This window comes from Rhododendron vialii, chromosome 13a, assembly GCF_030253575.1.
Source record: "Rhododendron vialii isolate Sample 1 chromosome 13a, ASM3025357v1".
NCBI classification, from domain to species: Eukaryota; Viridiplantae; Streptophyta; class Magnoliopsida; order Ericales; family Ericaceae; genus Rhododendron; species Rhododendron vialii.
The window spans coordinates 23,836,824-23,856,176 of record NC_080569.1 but is presented as its reverse complement, the minus strand read 5'-3'; the positions used below and the strand labels follow the sequence as shown (position 1 = coordinate 23,856,176).

Sequence of the window (19,353 nt, the reverse complement as noted above, 5' to 3'; positions counted from 1 at the left end):
GGCCTTGTATTCGTGTTAATCCAAATGTTTACCAATAACAAATAGACTCACTTAACAAGTTGGTACACGGGAGTGACACAAACTGCCATGACCAATTGAGGGTAAATAGGTACACATTCATGACGTTGTGCCAATTACTTGCACAAAATAGCCTACATGAGTCTAGGAATGTCACCCTTATAGAGAAAGTGGCGATATTTTTGTGGATTCTCTCTCACCATACGAAGAATAGGCGGACCACTTTCCAATTTATAAGATCGGGGGAAACAATTAGTAGGCATTTCAATGCTCTTTTGATTGCAATGTTGCGCCTTCACAATATATTGTGGCGTCATCCCCAACCTGTCCCTGCTAATGAGCCAGACAATAGGTGGAAGTGGTTTGAGGTAAATATCTCAGAAATTTATTAAATTTTTACAATGCAAGTATTAAATATATAATACCTATTCTAATAAAATATTTTCATGGTCTCTCGTAGAATTGTCTAGGGGCTTTAGACGGTACCTTCGTACTTGTCCTTCCCCCAACCAAACTCAAGGCACGCTATAGGTCAAGGAAGGGTGACTACGCGACAAATGTTTTAGGGGTTTGTAATCAAAACCTACAATTCATATATGTGCTGTCTGGTTGGGAAGACTCTGTCACATACTCGAGAATGCTTCGCAACACCTTGGTCAGGCCTCACAGGTTGAAGATTTCACACGGTATGTGACTTTAAAATCTGCCACTAATCAACATATGTCCACATTTATGTAAACGTACTCACTTAGACGTAGGCCTGTCAATAGGCCGAATCCCATCCGGATCCGATAAGACTCAAATCCGATCCGAATTCGATAAGACTCGAATTTGATAGTGGTAATCCGGATCTAAATCCGAAAAATCTGGATCCGATCCGAAAATCCGAATCCGATCCGAAAACTTTTTTACTTCAAAAATTTTAGAAAAAAAATATATATTTTGCAAAAAAAATTTAAAAAAAAAATCTAAAATAAAAATATAACTTCTTAAACAATTTTTTTTTCAAAATAAAAATTTACTATTTTTTTTTTAAAATTAAAATTTTTTTTTTGGATTCGGATCGATAATGGATTAATCCGATCCGATCCAAAATCCGATCCGATCCGATCCGTATTTGGATTATCGAATTCGAATTATCGGATCGACGTTATAGGATTCGGATCGGATTTTTCGGATCGAATCTGGTCTATTAACATACCTACCTAGACGTTGTATGTCATTTGTAGGTCGTTACTACCTCGTCGATGCCGGTTACACTAATGGCTTGGGATTATTAGCACTGTATAGGGGTCAACGATACCACATTAACATTTGGAGGCAATGACACATGCCCCAGAGCCGAGAAGATGAGCCGACATGAAGCACTCTTCTGCACGAAATGTTGTGGATAGATGCTTTGGGGTCTTGAAGATGAGCCGAGAAGAGTGCTTCAACTCGTTTTTTTGCTGGTTTGGTACAGTTTCGTGCAGGTTTTGGTTGGTTTTCCCCTTGGTTTCTTTCTTGCTGTGTTTGAAGGTGGTAGAGGTGTAATATATGAGTTGGCTTTTTTCCTGGATTTTTTATGCTATTTGACACCTTGTTCTGAACCATTTCATCATGTTTTCCTTCATGTTCTGAGCCCGTTGCCTGGTATTTTCAAGGCTGTTTTTGGTTGGGTTCTGCTTGGTTTTTTGGCTGGTTTATGGTTGGTTTTATTTTTTTTCCTTTTAAGGGCAGTGATGATCATTTCAATGGCTGTGATGATATTACAAATTTGAAGGTAAAACACTCGTCTTGGCGGGACAATTTATGAGGGCCAATGGTTAATCACTATACGGCAACATAAGTTGTAGCCAAATGAGTATCCAATGTGCCACTTAAGAAAATATCTGAGCCTAAGAAACCAAGCATCGATCCCATGGAGAGGTTCCAATTTCATGAAAATGAAGACCTTAGAATCAATTGCTAGGCTTGCTAATTTCAATTGCAGTTCAAATCAGTTGTTGTTTCTACTGATTTTAGGATTCATAGTGGATGAGAAAAATTTGAAAAGTTTAAGTCTTGCATAATTCAATGTAATCATATCAGGTAAAGGCTAAACTTTGTTGATTATGTACACTGTCATGTGATTTCGCATTGTAATAAAGCTTGTTGAGTGTTTTATTTGGCATTTCTACTCTTTCTGATTTGTCTTTTTGGCCAAAAATGGCAAGACTGAAACTAGTCCAATATTTATTTTCAAGATTGCATTTTCAACACAAGCTTATAATCTCAAATAAATCTAGACTACTAGAGATACTTTACAAGGGTACGAAGCAACAAATTTATTTTTCAAACAACTATGATCCTTTTCAAGCATCCAACTTCAACCTTTGAACGTACAAAGCAATGGCTCCATCGATTAAACATGGGGAATTGCATGTCCCTCAAGTTTCTAAATTGTCGATTCACCTACAAACACACACGGAGAATATGGCAAATTATTCATAAACAAGAGTATATAAATGTTCATTAAAAACAAGAGTACTTAGTTGGACAAATTCATTCCAAACCTCATTCTCCATCACCAATCTATTTTCATTTTCATTCCAACCAAACCCAGAAATTCGAAGCATGTCTTGTAGTCAGAAACAAGTTACCTTTCAATTCTTCATCTTTGCCTCGATATATATGAACTTTTTTAATACCACCTTGGGGAAAAGAAGCTCGCATCTGAGTTTCCAAAACTACGAAGGAGGCCGGTATGAACCATCCGTTCTCATCTTGCCAAATTCCCGCATCTACTAGGCTCGTAAGATTTTCTAACAACGTCTCCTCCTCCTCCTCGCTCCACTCCCGGTGTGCCATTGAAATGATGAAAAAAAACGAGAATATCAAACTAAAAATTAAAATGGAGATGATATGTGGGATGAGATGAATAAAAAATGAAACCTATTTATAGAAATTTTTTGTATATGTTGAACCTACTACCCACATGGTTAAACTACCACTCACATGATCCAACAACCATCTACCCCCATTCAACTATGAAGATATTTAAAAAAAAAAATTGTAATTTGTTTTTTTAAACAAATTTTATAATAATTGAATTATTTTACAAATATTCTATCATATAATCCATTTTTAAAAAAAAATCAAAATAAATATTATGGTTAAAACATTTTAAACATAAATTGAATTATTTTTATCAAGATTTTTTTGATAATTATGTGTTTATTTTAATTTTAATTAAATACTACCATTAAATTAATAAACTGGGGGCAATAAAGTCATTTAACATCTTATCTCATTATATCCACCCTCCAAATCCCTCTTCTAAAAAAATCATCCAAACACAGGATTGCAAATTCACTCTTCTTAGGAGGTGAGTCCACCCACCTTCTATATCCACCCAAAATCATATCCTCCATCCAAACGGACCGCCATTGTAAATTAGGTTTAGAGATATTCGTCTGGATAAATTATGAAAGCCTGTATGTAACAAAACTTTTCCTCTCCCGACGATTTGATGATTTCAGAAAACTTGCACATTACAAATGCATTTTTTTTGCCCCATTTCGTCCTTTTTCTATTTATTATAAACATGAACTTGATTGGTTTAATCCAGTGTGACCGAACCCATTATATAAAGATCAATATATGCCAGTCAGGTACAAATCTGTATGCAATTGATATGATTTTTGATACTGTTTGATATTTTGGCACTTTTCGGGATTGTCCAAAACCTCCATTGGTGTCTTTGCTATATCGACTCCGTTTGATTGTAATGGGTAGGTTCGTAGGGGGCAGTTGCTCGCTCGATCGATGCTCCTCCCATTATCTGCGCCATGCTAACTGCTGCAAAATCAATCCAATTGCGTGAGAGGTAAAAGCATTACACAACACAACATGCATATTATTTTCAAGATTAGAAATTTTATTCTTGCACATTTTTTTCTTGCTGGTAAATCTCTCCGGAAATTAGTTTTCCATATATATATGTATCCTAAATCAAATTTCTTTGAAAGCGTCCGAAAATTTAACTTTCCATTTATGCATCATTAAGAGATCTTTCCTAGAAGGAAAAAAATACAAGTTTAAATTAAAAAGGGGTTGATCGTCTATAGGGGCTGAGCTTTTTCCGAGAAGGTTTTTGTTTAAGGCATCAACCCACGTTTTCTATCACGTTTTTCTTTTTGCATCTGTCCATATATACATAGACCTACCAAGTCAAAAAGAATAGAGAGCTGAGAAAGAGTTTGGTTTTCCTAAAAGAAAAAAAAAGAAGGTTGCAATGCACGGGTTTTTGGTTTGCGGCAGAGGCGAGTTTTATTTTTGTTTAACAAAGGGGGTGCAAGACATTTAAGGATTTTGTTTTGATGTGGCAGCCCGCATTCTGTTTTGTGTTTTGTCCTTGCCTCTTGCATCTTCGAACGCCATTTGTTATGTCTAGATCACGTTACACATCATATCATTTTTTCATTCACTATTTATGGTTCTTGGTGCCATTTACTGTTGTGGCTGAATCTTTTAGAGATTGATTCGGAGCCGGTTGAATCTGGAGATCGGGCGTGAAGTCCGTGGTGCATCTATTGGATCTTGAAGAAGCTCTGGGAGCATCGGAGATTGTTGGCCAGAATAGGTAAAGATTTGGGTAAGGTTTTTGCTATTTCGCAATTTGTACTTCTTTTCGATTAATAGAATAAGGCAGTAGTATTAGGTCGTGGTTTTGGCTTAGAGTTATTTAGGACCTTAAGTTTTTCCACGTAAACCGTGCGTCTCTTGTCTCTATTTTATTCTACTGCACTACTTGAGCTTTGGTTTAGATTAATCGAAATAATTAACCCGTTCATCTCTATTAATTTTTCATCTGTTAATCTTTATTCAAATTGGTAATTTTTTTACAAAACATGACTATTCACCCCCCTTTAGGAGTAAATTGAACGCTTCCGCATGATTTCAGATACGGGTTATATTCTAGTTGAGCTATACAATAAGGATCCTAATTATTGAAGGGGACGCGGCATGGGCCTACATAAGACCGACCATAAGTGCAGCCCCCCGAATACTCATGGATCTAAGCTGGAAAGTAGACACAGGTGTAGGGCTGCGTTTTTTTTTAAGTTTTATTTTGGACCCATTTTCTTGAAGACATGAATGAAAGCAGTTTTGTTTTTAGGCAATAAAAGCAGTTGTTTGTGGAAGGCCTGTAGGAGTAGAACAACTATTGTACCAACAATTTTAGAGGCTAGAGCGAAAACAGTCGATAGATTTTAGTGACTAACCATTTTATACCATTGTTTAGTCAAAGCGATCAATGTTCTTCAAGTCTCTCTCTCAATCATTTTTGGTTACAGTACAGAGAGCAACTCACTTTCCCTTTATCTTCTCTTACACCACGATGCAACTCTCCAATTCCTCTGGTCTCTTTGAATAGCTTGCAGAATCTATTCAACACCTGTTCTTTTTCTCGATGTATTTGGGAGCCTATCCTATTCAGATTTCAGATCCAAAGAAGGGCAGATACCTGAGATTTAGAACTGAATGATGCTTGTGGTTTTTGTAGAAATAAGACATTCAGCTCTTTGCTGTTTAAACTGGCATTAGCTGCTGGGGTATACTTCATTTGGCTTGAGCGTAATTCTAGAATTTTTGAAGGCAGGCCCAGAAATTCAATTGCAATCTTAGCTTGTATTGATGACAATATAAGACTAAGAGTTTGTACTTGGAATCTGTTCCCCAACACTTTGGAAAACCAAAGACTCTGTGATCGTTGGAACATCTCTACTAGAGTCCTTGGATCTCTAAAGAGGAGTTAGTATAGATGTTTGGTAGCTTGTAGTAGGACGTTTTTCTTTTGTGTAAAGCAGTTTGGGTTTTGTACCCCGTGATTTTTAAGTTTGGTTGATTATAAAATGATACATTTACCAAAAAAAAAAAAAATACAACCATGCCGCCAAGGGCCAGCCTTGGGCTAAAGCCCAAGGTGCCATGACTTTAGGACCCAAAAAATAACAGATTTTTAGGGCCCCAAAATATGTATTACTCCTATGTATACCAAAAAAAAAAGTCCATCCGAAGATAAAATAAAAGCTCAACATGCATCATATCAAAACAAGGTCCAAAAATACTTGGTGGCGTACTTGTAAATTGCAGAACTAAAGAGCCCATATTTATCAGAATATTCATTTTACTAATTGGAATTAGATTTTCCACAATAAAGACCATTGATCAAGGAGGTTTTTTTTGTTTTGCTCGGCAAAACAAAATTATTAACCATTGAAATTAATTGACACAAAATATTAGAAAATAAATATAATAGTTTGTTTCATTATGTATATTTACTCATGTTGTTTCGCGCCTGTGCTTTTTTCGTACCCGTGCCACATTTTTCAAAACACCCAAACCATACCCACCTAGAGTGATGGGCGAGCCACTTCCTTCACTTACTTGATTGATTAATTTGGTTCAGAAAGAATAAATTACCACCATATAGAGAGAAGGGTTTAGAGAAAGAGAAACGATTTGTTTCAGTGGTTGCCCCAACCAAACGTCTTAATCTCACTTCATTAGAATCTAATTCTCTTCTTCTTCTTTTTTCGCAAACGTGTAGCAAAAGTGTTTTTAACATAAAAAATTTGATGTGAAGGCCAAGAACAATTCAGAAAGTACGGAAAAATACCAAAATATTAATTTAATCTAAAGGTCCCATAAAACTACATGCTTTTTTTAGACAGGTGTTTAATTTAATCTATTCAATGCTTTTTTTAGACGATGCGTAAAATCAATGCTTCTCATTATTCAAGAAAAACCACTTCTATACCCAATTGCAAGATTGTAGGTCTTTTGGCAAAAACAATCTGTTTGACTAGCATAATTTTTGGTTGTTTCAAAGGAAGAACAAAAAGAAAAATCACCTTAAAAAGAGTAAAACTTTAAAGATCACGAGAAACTGTTGCTTATCTATTTCTTATTCTCCCCTGACATAGTCATTATATTAGCACAGTGTGTATTTAAATTACCTAGGTTCTAGCTCACTAATTGAAACTTCATTCATAGACCACTCTAACGGTTTGCTCCTAGACTTGTGCAACTCCAAGCCTGTTCTACTCCAACCATGGAATGCAGGCTGTTGAGGAAGGGACAGGGTAGCAAAATAGCCATCAAGCATGGCAACTACAGTTGCCATGGAGGGCCTGGCAGATGGATCGTCTTGAACACATAATAATGAGATATGGATGCATTTAATGACTTCATCTTTTGAATAAGGACCTTTCTGCGTTGAATCCATCAAATGCAACGGTGCTCCTTCATTCCAGAACTTCCAAGCCTGCAAGAATTCCCCATACATCACTTAAACAGATAGACAAAAAAGGAATAACGTACATAATTAGAGAGTAGTAAGGTTGATCACTTACGTAGCTCAAAAGGTCCGGAGCAATGTCCAATTGGCAAAAGCTATTATTCTTCATGCCAGTTATGAGCTCCAAAATTAAGACACCGAAGCTAAACACATCAGACTTGGTAGAGAATTGTCCATGCATTGCATATTCTGGAGACATATAACCACTGCAAGCCCGCAATAACCTCTACTTTATCAATAGAATAGAAGACAAGACAAATAAGATATTTGCCTAATGACAAAAACCAATCGAGGACACAGTGCGCCAAAATCTTATTGGACAAAAAAGCACAAAAGCTGTCATTAGGAAGCTACTCATTATATTTCCTTCCCTATGTTTGAGCCCAAGGATTTTTTTTTTGGAAGAGTTGTGTTGATACATAAATTGAAGGTGAAATTCCACGAAGACCCATTATCTATGCCTGTTTCCCACGGAGACCTCTGACGTTTAAAATCGCCCATACAGACCCCCCCATTTATATGAAATGAAAAACTGGCTAACTCTGTTAATAGAATGAGATAAATAATGATTCTATCCCTTAAAAATTGCCCACGCTGACCCCCTAAATTATAAAAATCACTCATGCTGACCCCCTCAATTATAAAAGTCGACCACAGTGACCGAATATACTTCTCTTTCCTCATTCTTCTCCCTCTCTTACTCTTCCATCATACCCACCACCTCTACATCTGGGTCGTTGAGGAAAGTAACAAATTGAACCCCTCTCTCTCTTATCAATATTTTGTATCACCGTTGTACATATACACCATCATTCATGCTCTGTCTCTTTCTCCATTTCTCTGATCTCACCAATACCTATTCCCTCTCTCCCCCTCCCTCCCCCCTCTTTCTCTACCCCTGTGTGTGTGTAAGTGGGTACGGCCATTTTTCAAATCTCCATTATATTGTAAGGTTGACTTTGAATTAGGAAATAGATTTTAGCGATAGCTTTTCTCTCCGTCCCTTGCCCTAAAACTTCTTCACAGCCGATCCCAAACCAACACCAACACCAACACCATATGGTCTTATTCCAATCAAGCTTGTTTGATTTTAAGGTGAAAACTCAATTAGCAAATTTGCTTTGACTTGTTGGCGAGTGATGTCAATAATGTATTTGGGTGCTCATAAAGTGTTTGAAAGATTGTTCTTATTTGTTGGGCGGTTGAAGAAATAAAGAATTTGTCTTGATTTGGCTTGGGAGGCGGGGGGGATGAGATGGGTGAGTCAAAACAGTGGTAATTTAATTTAATTTGGGTATAAGAAGAGAGAGAGAGAGAGAGAGAGAGAGAGAGAGAGAGAGAGAGAGAGAGAGAGAGAGAGAGAGTGTGTGTGTGTGTGTGTGTGTGAGGGTATTTTTTCCAATTCGTAACATTCTTTTGTTGGCACTTAATGGTCTTTTAACAAAAGGGTGTTAATTGGTTAATGGTTATAAATAAGAGGGTCTGTGTGAACTGTTTAAAATGTTTTGGGGTCACCGTGGCAAACAGGTATAGAAGAGGGGGTCTTCATGGAATTTTACCTAAATAGAAATTGCATATAGTGCCGTTAATCAAAGGTATGGAAAAACCTAACACGGTTATGTGAACACAACTTACAATGTTCCAACGATTTCACTTGCATTTCCTTGAGTTTGATCCACTCTCAAAATTTGGGCCATTCCAAAATCTGAAATTTTTGCATTCATATCTCCATCTAATAGAATATTGCTCGTTTTGAGATCACGGTGGATAATCTTAAGTTGGGAATCTTCATGAAGGTACAACATCCCTCGAGCTATCCCTCCAATAATCTTGTAACGCCTTGACCAATCCAGAATCTGTTCTTGCTAATCTGTGTATTGATCAATCCAAATGCAAGTTCAAGTTAGAAACAAAGAACTAGGCTTTGGACGAATGTGTATACTCTAATTCCATTTCTCGAAATTGAGACACAAGCAAAAGAACACATTAAAATGGTCTCATCTATGAGCATGCATGTGAAATGCTGCTCAACACTGGATTCATTTTGCGTGCCTTGCATTCAGCTCTATATACTTGTGTGTTTGAGGGTAAAACATTATTGGATGTTGAGACATAACATCCATGGCATGAAGTTCAAAATAATTAGTAACAAGCAAAATATACGAAGAGTTGTTTAGAATGCCAAACCGAATAAAAAGTAATCGAGGCTCTTGTTGGGCACAAACTCATAAATGAGTATTTTTTCTTCTCCTTCCAAGCAAAATCCCAATAGCCTCACTAGGTTTCTATGTTGAAGCTTGGCTACCAGCAACACCTCATTCTTGAATTCTTGTACACCTTGCCCTAACGTTCGAGATATCCTCTTCACAGCTACCTGTTGTCCATTTGGAAGTGAGCCCTGAGAATGCAAAACATCCCATGAAACTTTTAGATTTGAAGTAAGAAAACTTCTAAAAATTTTGGATGATTTTTGGAGGAAAAAACCTTGTAGACTGAACCAAATCCACCTTCACCGATTCTGTTATCATCTGAAAAGTTTTTTGTGGCAGCTTGAATTGTACCCAAATCATATTGCAAAGACTGCACTGTTGACATGTCATCCCCAACTGGACAAATCAAAAGTTGGAACAATAGTAAATGGTAAAACCAAGAAAGGACAAGAAGTTTTTTGGTCTCTATCATTCTTTCTTTAGTTAGGTCTAGCCAAGAGTTCATTTTCCCTTGTTGTTACCATATTTGTCTTCTTTGTTATAACTATACTTCTTCTTCGCCCTCCTTGTCAGGCAACAGAAGCCTGCTATGAAAAGCATAATAGCAACCACAATTGGAACTACAATGGTAATGATTAGTACTGGCGATGACTTTCCCCCATCTGCATTAAAAAAATTCTGTCATCAACAATTTTCATTAACAAAAGGTAGCACTCACTACGACTGCAAACAATCTCATTCAAGTAGCGTACTGAGTTGCTTCAACTTGATTGCAAATGGTGAATAATATATCAAGTTTTATTTCTTTACAATCGAGCCGAGCTAAAACTAGCGTTAATTAAGCTGATCAATATCTTGAGAAAACTAAATGTGTTCAAATATCACTACTTTCTAAAGTTAGAAGAAAAGGGCTCAAATCCATCGTGGCTTTAACTACTACAACTGTTAAAACCCCAAAAGCCTCACTCAGAAACGAAAACTCAGAAGATAATCAATGTTTTAGCGGTGGGTTAACTGGGAATTACTAACAGGAATGGCTAATTAACTTGGGGTTATTTTTCCGTTATATACTTGTTTGGATGCTCTCTCTCTCTCTCTCTCAAATTTCCGTACGGGCTTTCATTATCACAACTTTCTAAAGTTAGAAGAAAAGGGTTCAAATCCATACTACTGCAATATCAATGTCTTACCTGCTGGGTAACGGCTAGATGTTTTCAATTCAGCTATTTTCATTAGTAATTGGGTATTTGACGAATTTAGATGATTGGGGGTTAATTGAAAAACTACTTCATAATGAAGGTGTCTAATTGAAGTTTATTATAGTTTGGGTATCTATTAGACATTGAGGTCGAAGTATGGAGGGTATTTTTAAATTATCCCTCTAACTTAACCCATCTCAATTCCAAATCAGCCTTCTAACGTTTTCCTCCCCTTGTGTAAGCTCAACTTAGCAAAAATTTCATTTGCAATTTGACAGAATCAGACGGTAGGATGCTAATTGAATAACGGAAGAATAGTTTAGGAGGAAAATTAAAATTTGCTAAAGGAGGTATTTTTAATTTTTTCCTTTTTAAGTTCAAATTCTCGCTTATGTTTGCTCCCACATTTTGAGATGTCATTGTCGGAAACTTTCCTCACACATGCACATTAGGTAGGACAAATTTTTCAGTGCCGGGTGGGTCCGTAAATAAGTTTTGACATAAGGTAGCCTTCACTAAGGCGGCAGCCAGCAAACAATCAGATTCTAGTACCGTTGTATGTAGGTTCAGCTAGTAAGGTGTTTAAAAGGTCGAGCAAGCTAAAACAAGCGTTACTTAAGTAGTTCGAGTTTCGTTTCAAAACTTAACGAGCTTTGACAGTGTGTTCAGACTTGGTTAATTTGTAAGGTAACGTGCAGTGATTTCAATTTATAACAAGCCGACATGAGTCAACAGCGAATTGCTTCAATTCATTTAACTCCAGGAAATATCGGTCACATTTTGGAAACCACAATTGATATTCGGCTTTTGTCCACTATTCTTGGTCTTTTGTGGGAGTTTAGGTAAACATGCCGTTCGTGTAGCTCTTCCTCTAATAAAAGAAGAACCAAAAATATAGAACGAAAGGACTAACAGTAACAGATCGTTGATAAGGTCACTGAACAATTATTAAAACTTCAAAATTAAATCCCAGATCCATGCTTTACAAAAGAAAGTTTTACCAGGGCTCCTTGTAGAAGTCGTAATAGGAGGAGGAGGAGGGAGGACCGGCAAAGGTGGTGGTGGCGGCGGAACAGCACCCACGCTGGCGTCGTAAAAAGGGTACAGCTCACCCCTGACAAAACAGTCTGGAAAATAAACTCTCGCTCCTCAGTATTGATAAAGATACTTCGAGATAGAATTCCGGAGACATGAATCGCAATCAGTATTAGACAAATCTGGCATGCATTGCGCTAGTCCATACACCAATTGAACGGATGAGAAGTTGGCTTCTCCAGTTGCGAATTTCTTACCGGAGTCATCACTCGAAGCCCGAGCGGCAATTTCGTTCATTACCTTTTCAAGTGAAACTCATACTAATTGTTAGTTAAGTGTATGCGGAAAGTGAACAAGATATCAAAATTAAAATCAGCTTTTCCCATGCATACTGCAAAGAAAATAAAGAAACCAAACTAAGTACCAAAAAGACAGGAGGTTAAGGCCTCTCATACTCGATCCCACCTTGTGTCAGACGCAGAAAATTGATAAAGAGGGAGCCAACTATATAATATAATTACGTAAACTTTTTGTGGGTTTATGATTCGATTAAATACTTCCTCCTTTTCATAATATTGGTGTCCCGAAATACATGTACACTTTTTGTAAATTATGTAAAAGGGGAAAAAGCTACAATACACACTCTTTTTTGGGTGTATATATATTGTATGCTTCCTCTTAAATAGATTTGAACGAGGATAAGAGGGTAATTTTACATACCAATTCATCTAGGCAATTGCTAACTAGAGAGAAGCATAATGGACCCTTTAAACACATACATACAAAACACCCAAATTTTCGATGTGGGAGCCAGCCCAACTGACGCAAGCAGGGCCGGCTCATAAGTTTTGAAGGCCGGAAGCGAACTTCTTGAATGAGGCCACCCTATATTTTTCATACAAAAGTGGTCTACAAAGAGTCATAAAAAAAAGAAAAAACCAATACAAAAGATTTACCATACCTCAAAATCCATCATTTGAAAATTATTTTTCTCGCATTTTTTGCTGCAAACGCACTGATTAAGTCTCCATAGTCAAGCTTTTTCTCCAATTCCTTCTCGATGGACAACATAGCCAATCAATTTAATCTTTCTTGAAATCACCTTTTAAAGGTATTGTAAAAAGTATAGTTCAATGAAATCACCTTTTCCATCCGTTTTCTAACGTGCAATTAACCGGGGGGGGGGGGGGGGGGGTGGGTCCCTTGGTATTGTCAGGTAAAAGAGGGGAGGGCAGTGTCATTTCAGAAACCTCAGGGGAGGTTTCTGTTCGTGTCAGAAACTTCAGGGGAGGTTAGTGAAATTTGCCCTAAACAAATTTAGATTCGACAAAGTATTTGTCTCCTTTTATTAATTGTTAGGTAAAAATGCTAGTAAATAGTATACTTTTTTCATTTTAATTATCTACTCACATCTCTCTCAACACTATACTAATACTATCTATTTAACCTATTCTTTATTAAAATATTATTACTTTTATTTTCTTTTTATTTTCTAGGAAGAGAGGGGGAGAGAGAGAGAACAATTAATAAAATAATATACACATGGTGAATAGTGCTTAGGTATATTTACCTAAGAGCATCCGCAATGTAATAATCAAATGTAATAATCAAAAGTGAATAATCAAAACTTGCCACGTCAGCTTTTGATTATTCATTTAGAGGGTTGCTAAAGTTAGCAATCTGGAGTCCCACATTATTACTTTTGATTATTTAAATGCCCAAATTTGATTATTGATTAGGAGATTACTAATTTTGATTATTATAATGTGAGCACTTTTTTAAGTACACACTGCTAACTTTAGCAATTTTTTGATTTTGATTATTACATTGTGGATGCTCTAAGCACTGTTCATAGATGGATTTTGCCTAAACCTTTACCTAATCTAGTGTAATGCTCATTTGGAGGTTTTGCTTAGGTAAAATAGTTATTTTACCTCAACTGATAAAGTTGCTCTTACAAACTCAAAATCTAAAAAATGAACTCAAATAAAATTGAGTGATTTTTTTAATGAATGTCTAGGAATACAAACAAATTACCATCCACGGCTGTCCAATCATATTATTAGGCAGGGGCAGAGCCAGAATTCAGGTGTGGAGGTGACACCATTTAATGAAAATCTAGTTACATGTTGTTTGGAAAAATATGAGAAAGAAAATAAAATAGAAAGTCATAAAATTAGGTTTTGTCTTCTTCTTCTTTATTTTTTGTGAAATCTACATTAGTCTATAAAAAAAGTTTATGTTTTTGAAAGTGAGCGTGACCCCTACCCATACCCAAACCCCCTCTATGTGAGTACCATTACAAAATAAAATTGGCAAAAAGCTCCAATAGCAGCTGCTTTAATTTATGCTTTCTCCCTTAACAAGCATCACAAAAAAAACTAAGTTAAGAACTACTCCCTCCGTCCATTTTTAAGTATCCTGCTTCGTAATTTCAACTTATTAAAAAGACATCATCATTATAACTTTCACATCAACTTTTTTCTCCATTTTTCCTACTTATCCATTATTATTACACTTTTACTCACTTACTTTTTAAAATGGAATCTACTTTTAGAGACAAAATAGACAATTCACCAACTTTTACCCACTAACTTTACAAAATGGACACTTATTAAGGGACAGCCCAAAATGAAATACCGGACTATAAATAAGGGACGGAGGGAGTATAAGAGCATCCGCAATATAATAATCAAAAGTGAATAATCAAAACTTGTTACGTCAGATTTTGATTATTTATTTAGAGGGTTGCTAAAGTTAGCAATGTAAAGTCCCACATTGTTACTTTTGATTATTCAAATGCCCAAATTTGATTATTAGTTAGGATGTTGCTAACTTTGATTATTACAATGTGAGCACTTTTTAAGCACATATTGTTAACTTTAGCAATATTTTGATTTTAATTATTACATTATGGATGCTCTAAGGAGTGCAGGAGGCAATGAAGAATCGCTCTTTCACTATAAGTGTAAAAAATGAGTAATATCCGTAACTTATCCATACAAATATGAAAATTGACATATTCATGAAATTATTTTATATGTTCTTTCGCACACACCAATATTTGTAAAGAAAACATGCCGTAAAAACTCGTACTAGGGAAAAATTTAATGTTCAATTGAGTCACTTGCCTCTCCAATTAGTCGGGAGATTATGGAAAAATTTACACACAGCACGTGGTTGAGAGGAGAGTTCTAGAAAAATGGCGCCTGGGAGATTCGAACTCGCGTAATTGTTGTACAAAACACGGCACGTGTTTTAGACACTCAACCAAAGTACTTTATCCGCAAACTTCTCATATTTTCACATTTAACATTTAACATTTAACTGTGAAGAATTTTTTTGTTTTTTTGGGTTTATTTTTTTGAAATGGGGTGGCACGTGCCACTCCCCTCCACCAGGTAGCTCCACCCCTGTTATTAGATTTATAAGGGCATATGTAATAGGAAAAATATACTCCCTCTGTCCCCTTTTTTTGTGTCCAGTATTTCATTTTAGGCTGTCTCTTAATAAATGTCAATTTTGTAAAGTTAGTGGGGTAAAAGTTGGTATATTGTCTATTTTATCCCTAAAAGTATATTTTATTTTGAAAAGTTAGTGAGTAAAAGTGTAATGATGATAGGTAAGTAGAGAAAGTGGAGGAAAAAGTTGATGTGAAAGGTGTAATGATGATGTCTTTTTAATAAGTTGGAGTTACGAAGCAGGACACTTAAAAAGGGACGGAGGGAGTACAATTTAAGGATGGAAACTTAATAATTCAAACTAGTCCCCTTCTCCTAAGGACCACCTTAACTTAATAAAATAAGTACCTCTCTTTCCCGATCGAATTTCGATGATCCGAGCCGCTCAATGTGTTCAAAGCGTGATTTTAAGGGTACACACAAGAAATCAGCAAAAAAAAAGATCGGGAAGGGCTTCATCCGAGCAGTTTTTATTTATTTTTTATCAAACGGTTCAAATTAAAACTGCTCGGATGAAGACCTTTCCGGTTTTTTTTTTTGCCGATTCCTCGCGGATATCCTTAAAATCACATTCTGAACACATTGAGCGGCTTGGATCATCAAAATTCAAACGGAAAATGGGAGAAATGGAAAGGTCCTTATTTTAATTAAATAAGGACAACCTTATTTGAAAATAAGGACCACCTTATTTCAAACCACTAAGAATGACAATTTAAGTATGGGTTCTAAACAAGATGCCTATTTAATTTCTTCTTAACAAGAATCTACAAAACGAGTCCTTAAAATGGTACATATATAGGTCAGCAAAAGTTGTATTTGATTAAAAAAAATTTGTTTTCCAAGGAGAGATTGGAGATGCATGATTACATATTAAAAGTCAAATTAACAAGATGCAGATTGCAAGCATTTACCTCCCTTATATTTTCATGCACATAGACGCCTCTCTTATATTCTCATGTACATGGGTATGGTTCGATTACGGTAAGTACTCATCCCTCTTCTCAAGTCTCTTAAGATAAAGTAGATTAGATTTGTCGAATGAAAAAAAAAAAAAAAACCCAAGATGCCGCTGGTCACGTGAAGAAATTACATTTGTGATGCAGCAAATTTAATAAAAAGATTAGTTGCGTACTAATTGAACAAATGATAAACTCGAATCTACAAGGGAAAAAGACAAAGTGAATATTATTGATTGAAAGGTTACTCTAACATTAAGTTACAACTCATTTTAATGGAAAAATGCGTAACCCTAACAAAACCTAACTTAAAAACCAAAATTTTTAAAATTTGGGGAAAATAATAAAATTGAAAAAAGAAAAGAAAAATAAGACTTTCTTAAAAAGAATAAACTTATGCGGAATTATACGCTAAGAGTTATTAACAAAATAAATATTTTCTAAAATAGCAAAAATGTTCAATTTGAGGCCGAAACGAAGGAATTAAGCCGAAAAACACCACTAGTCACGACTTAGGGTAGTGAGTATTGACCGCAACGTGAAAATAAGTCAGCCCACCAAATTTGGGTCGGATCCGAGCTCGTTTGAAAGTTATCAAATTGGATAATTTGCAATTAAATAACGTTTGGACTTCCGAGGTTTCAACTGGTCCAATTTATCATTAAATTAGACCTCTACGTGTTCTACGTCAATTTGACAAATACAATTTGATCAAACACGTGTCAATGACTCAGTATCCTAGCATTCTGATTTGATTCTGGAGAGGTGGTTTGTAAATTTTTTTTGATAACTTGTACTTTTAGAACATTAAAAATTTCTCAGAGACAAAAAAAAGAACAGCAAAATTAACAGTAGAAAAGAGTTCGTATTCTTGTTCAATCATAGAGAATCACACAAGTGAGTACCGTGGTGTTCCGCTTTTAGAAAAAGTATTTTTTTTTTCAAACGAAGGTAATTTCAAACTTAAATATAATGAAAATAAAAAAAAATTTAATTTTTTTTTGCACCGTTTAAAAGATCTCAATGAAATCTATCAAACAAGATTCATATTGATAGAAAAATTATTTACGTAAACACATAATTTTTGAGCTTGAAATTACCTTATTTTTTCTAAAAATTCTTTTTTAAGAAACCGGAACACCACCTACTTCGAATCCATACTCTGTATAAAGAAGTTCATTATAATACCTCGCCCAAAACTTCGCTATAATGGGTTGTATTCGACACGTTCTGCGTATTAATCAAAACTACCCATTCCATTTTAATCAAAACTACCCATTCCATTGTTTCCTGAGTGGCGAAGATAGACTCGTTGGAGTACCTTAGCATGCACTCGTCGTACCAGATTATGACCCGCTTTGCCCCGGGGCATTGTTGGACTACATCCCTGGAAGCATAAGTGACGCACTCTCGGCACGCGGCGACGGTGAGGTCACCGCGGCAGAGGAAGAGGCCGTAGACGACGTCGGGGGCGCTGGTGCCGGCAGTATAGTTGTAAAATCCATCCAATGCGTTGTTGGAGTTGGAGGAGAGAACGGAGAGGAGGGAGTCGAGGTTTGTTTTGTAGGTGCTGTTTGGGGCGTAGGTGCCGGTTGTGGTGAGGGTTGTGTTTGGGCAATTGATGTAGGCGAAAGTTGGGTCAGCTCCTTTGATTGTTGGGGCGGACACCGTGGAGTTCCTCACTGTGCACTCGTCATACACGATCGAGAACGGCTTCGACCCGGGGCACCGTACGGCTGCATCTCTTTTAGCGTAATCGATGCAGTCGCGACACACGTCCGTGGTGACGCCGGGGCAGAGGGCCTGGTCGGTAGGCACGGTGGAGTTGCAGTCTATGGATCGGAAAGTTGGGTCAGCTTTGATTATTGGGATGTGGCTGAGCAAGCACATCGAGTAAACAAAGAGAGCCTTTCCGGGCATTTTATGGGGCAAATTAGCCATCGTGGAGCACCTGGGAAGGATTTCGGGAGTTTCAATTTTTTGTTATAAGAATGGAGACTGGGAGAGGGTTATCGAAGAAATGAGTGGTGGAGAGGGGAGATTGGCAAAATTATCCATGGCTGTAGCTCCGACGACTTGGAAGTGAGTCAATGCGGCCGTATTGTATCAATTGGATTAAATTGTAGTGTTCCTTCGTACAAGAAACGAGGGGGTGTTTGGTTTGGAAAAGTATTTGAGAGAGAGAGAGAGATGGGCCATGGGAGTGGATTATGTGATCACGTCCTTGAAAATAATTTTTCAATTCCGTTACTAAGATTTTTGTTAGGATAAAGTATGAATTATCTCCCTGTGGTTTGGCCGTTTTGCAGATGATCTCTTTGTGATTCAATAATGATCACTTTGTTTCCTTATGATTTTAGAGTAAAGTGCAACTCTAACTCCGTTAACAAAAAATATTAAATGACTATAATACCCCTGTACTTTTTTAGTTTTGGAGTATGCCGTTGTAACAATCTTTTCCCAATGTTAGCTACACTAGATAACCCCCTTTCTCTTATTCAATTTGATCTCGCCTTCACCAGGTTGATGACGCATTTTGCGCGTGTGGTGATCAGCACCACATACCTCCCTTCCCTCTGCTCGTGCTTTCCACCCCTTGTTCGGATCACCTCGATTTTTATACCACTGCGATCACCTTGGAGAGACGAACAAAACGGTATGTTACAATTGAATTTTTGACCACTTTTGATTCTGGGCCGTGCATTCATGGTGACCCGATTTCTCCCCCTTTTTTTTTGAACACATAGTAGAAGCACTCCTCACCACAGGTCCAGGATCTCTCACCCCTCACAAGTGCACTGTTACAGTTGCTTACATCCACCTGAGTGTTAATTGAGTTGAATTTGTGTGGTGGTGCGATGGCAATGGCTATGGTGGTACTGTCAGGTGTGTGCGGTGGTGGAATTTCAATTTGCAAGGCGGGGATGCGACTAGCCTAGCCCCGAATCTGGTATAGATAGAGGAACATGCTGTTCTTCTAGTTTTCCCTTGCTATTATGAGTTTGCTTTCTTTTGTGACCAAGTCTAAGCCTAATTTCTTGACTGTACTCTTCTCTCTTAGGCTCCGTTCAGTTGTCAAAAATATTGTACTGGAAAGTTATTCTTAGAAAAACTTAAGTAAAGTAAAGTAAAGGAAAAAGAAATATATAT

At 36.7% G+C, this 19,353-nt stretch overlaps 1 protein-coding gene and 1 pseudogene across 1 annotated transcript; both read right to left on the bottom strand.

Annotated features, from left to right (window-relative positions):
* Positions 1-6,921: 6,921 nt before the first annotated feature.
* LOC131313381 (cysteine-rich receptor-like protein kinase 10) lies at positions 6,922-17,455 on the bottom strand (annotated as a pseudogene).
* On the bottom strand, positions 16,407-18,385 carry LOC131313384 (putative cysteine-rich receptor-like protein kinase 23). Its single transcript, XM_058341675.1, has one exon. It carries the CDS (start codon positions 18,142-18,144, stop codon positions 17,383-17,385), a length of 762 nt encoding a protein of 253 aa, XP_058197658.1. The 5' UTR covers positions 18,145-18,385; the 3' UTR covers positions 16,407-17,382.
* Between the last annotated feature and the right edge of the window lie 968 nt (positions 18,386-19,353).

Bases quoted from the DNA above. Each gene is read 5' to 3' on its own strand.
- LOC131313384 (XM_058341675.1), bottom strand. From the start codon at position 18,144: ATGGCTAATTTGCCCCATAAAATGCCCGGAAAGGCTCTCTTTGTTTAC.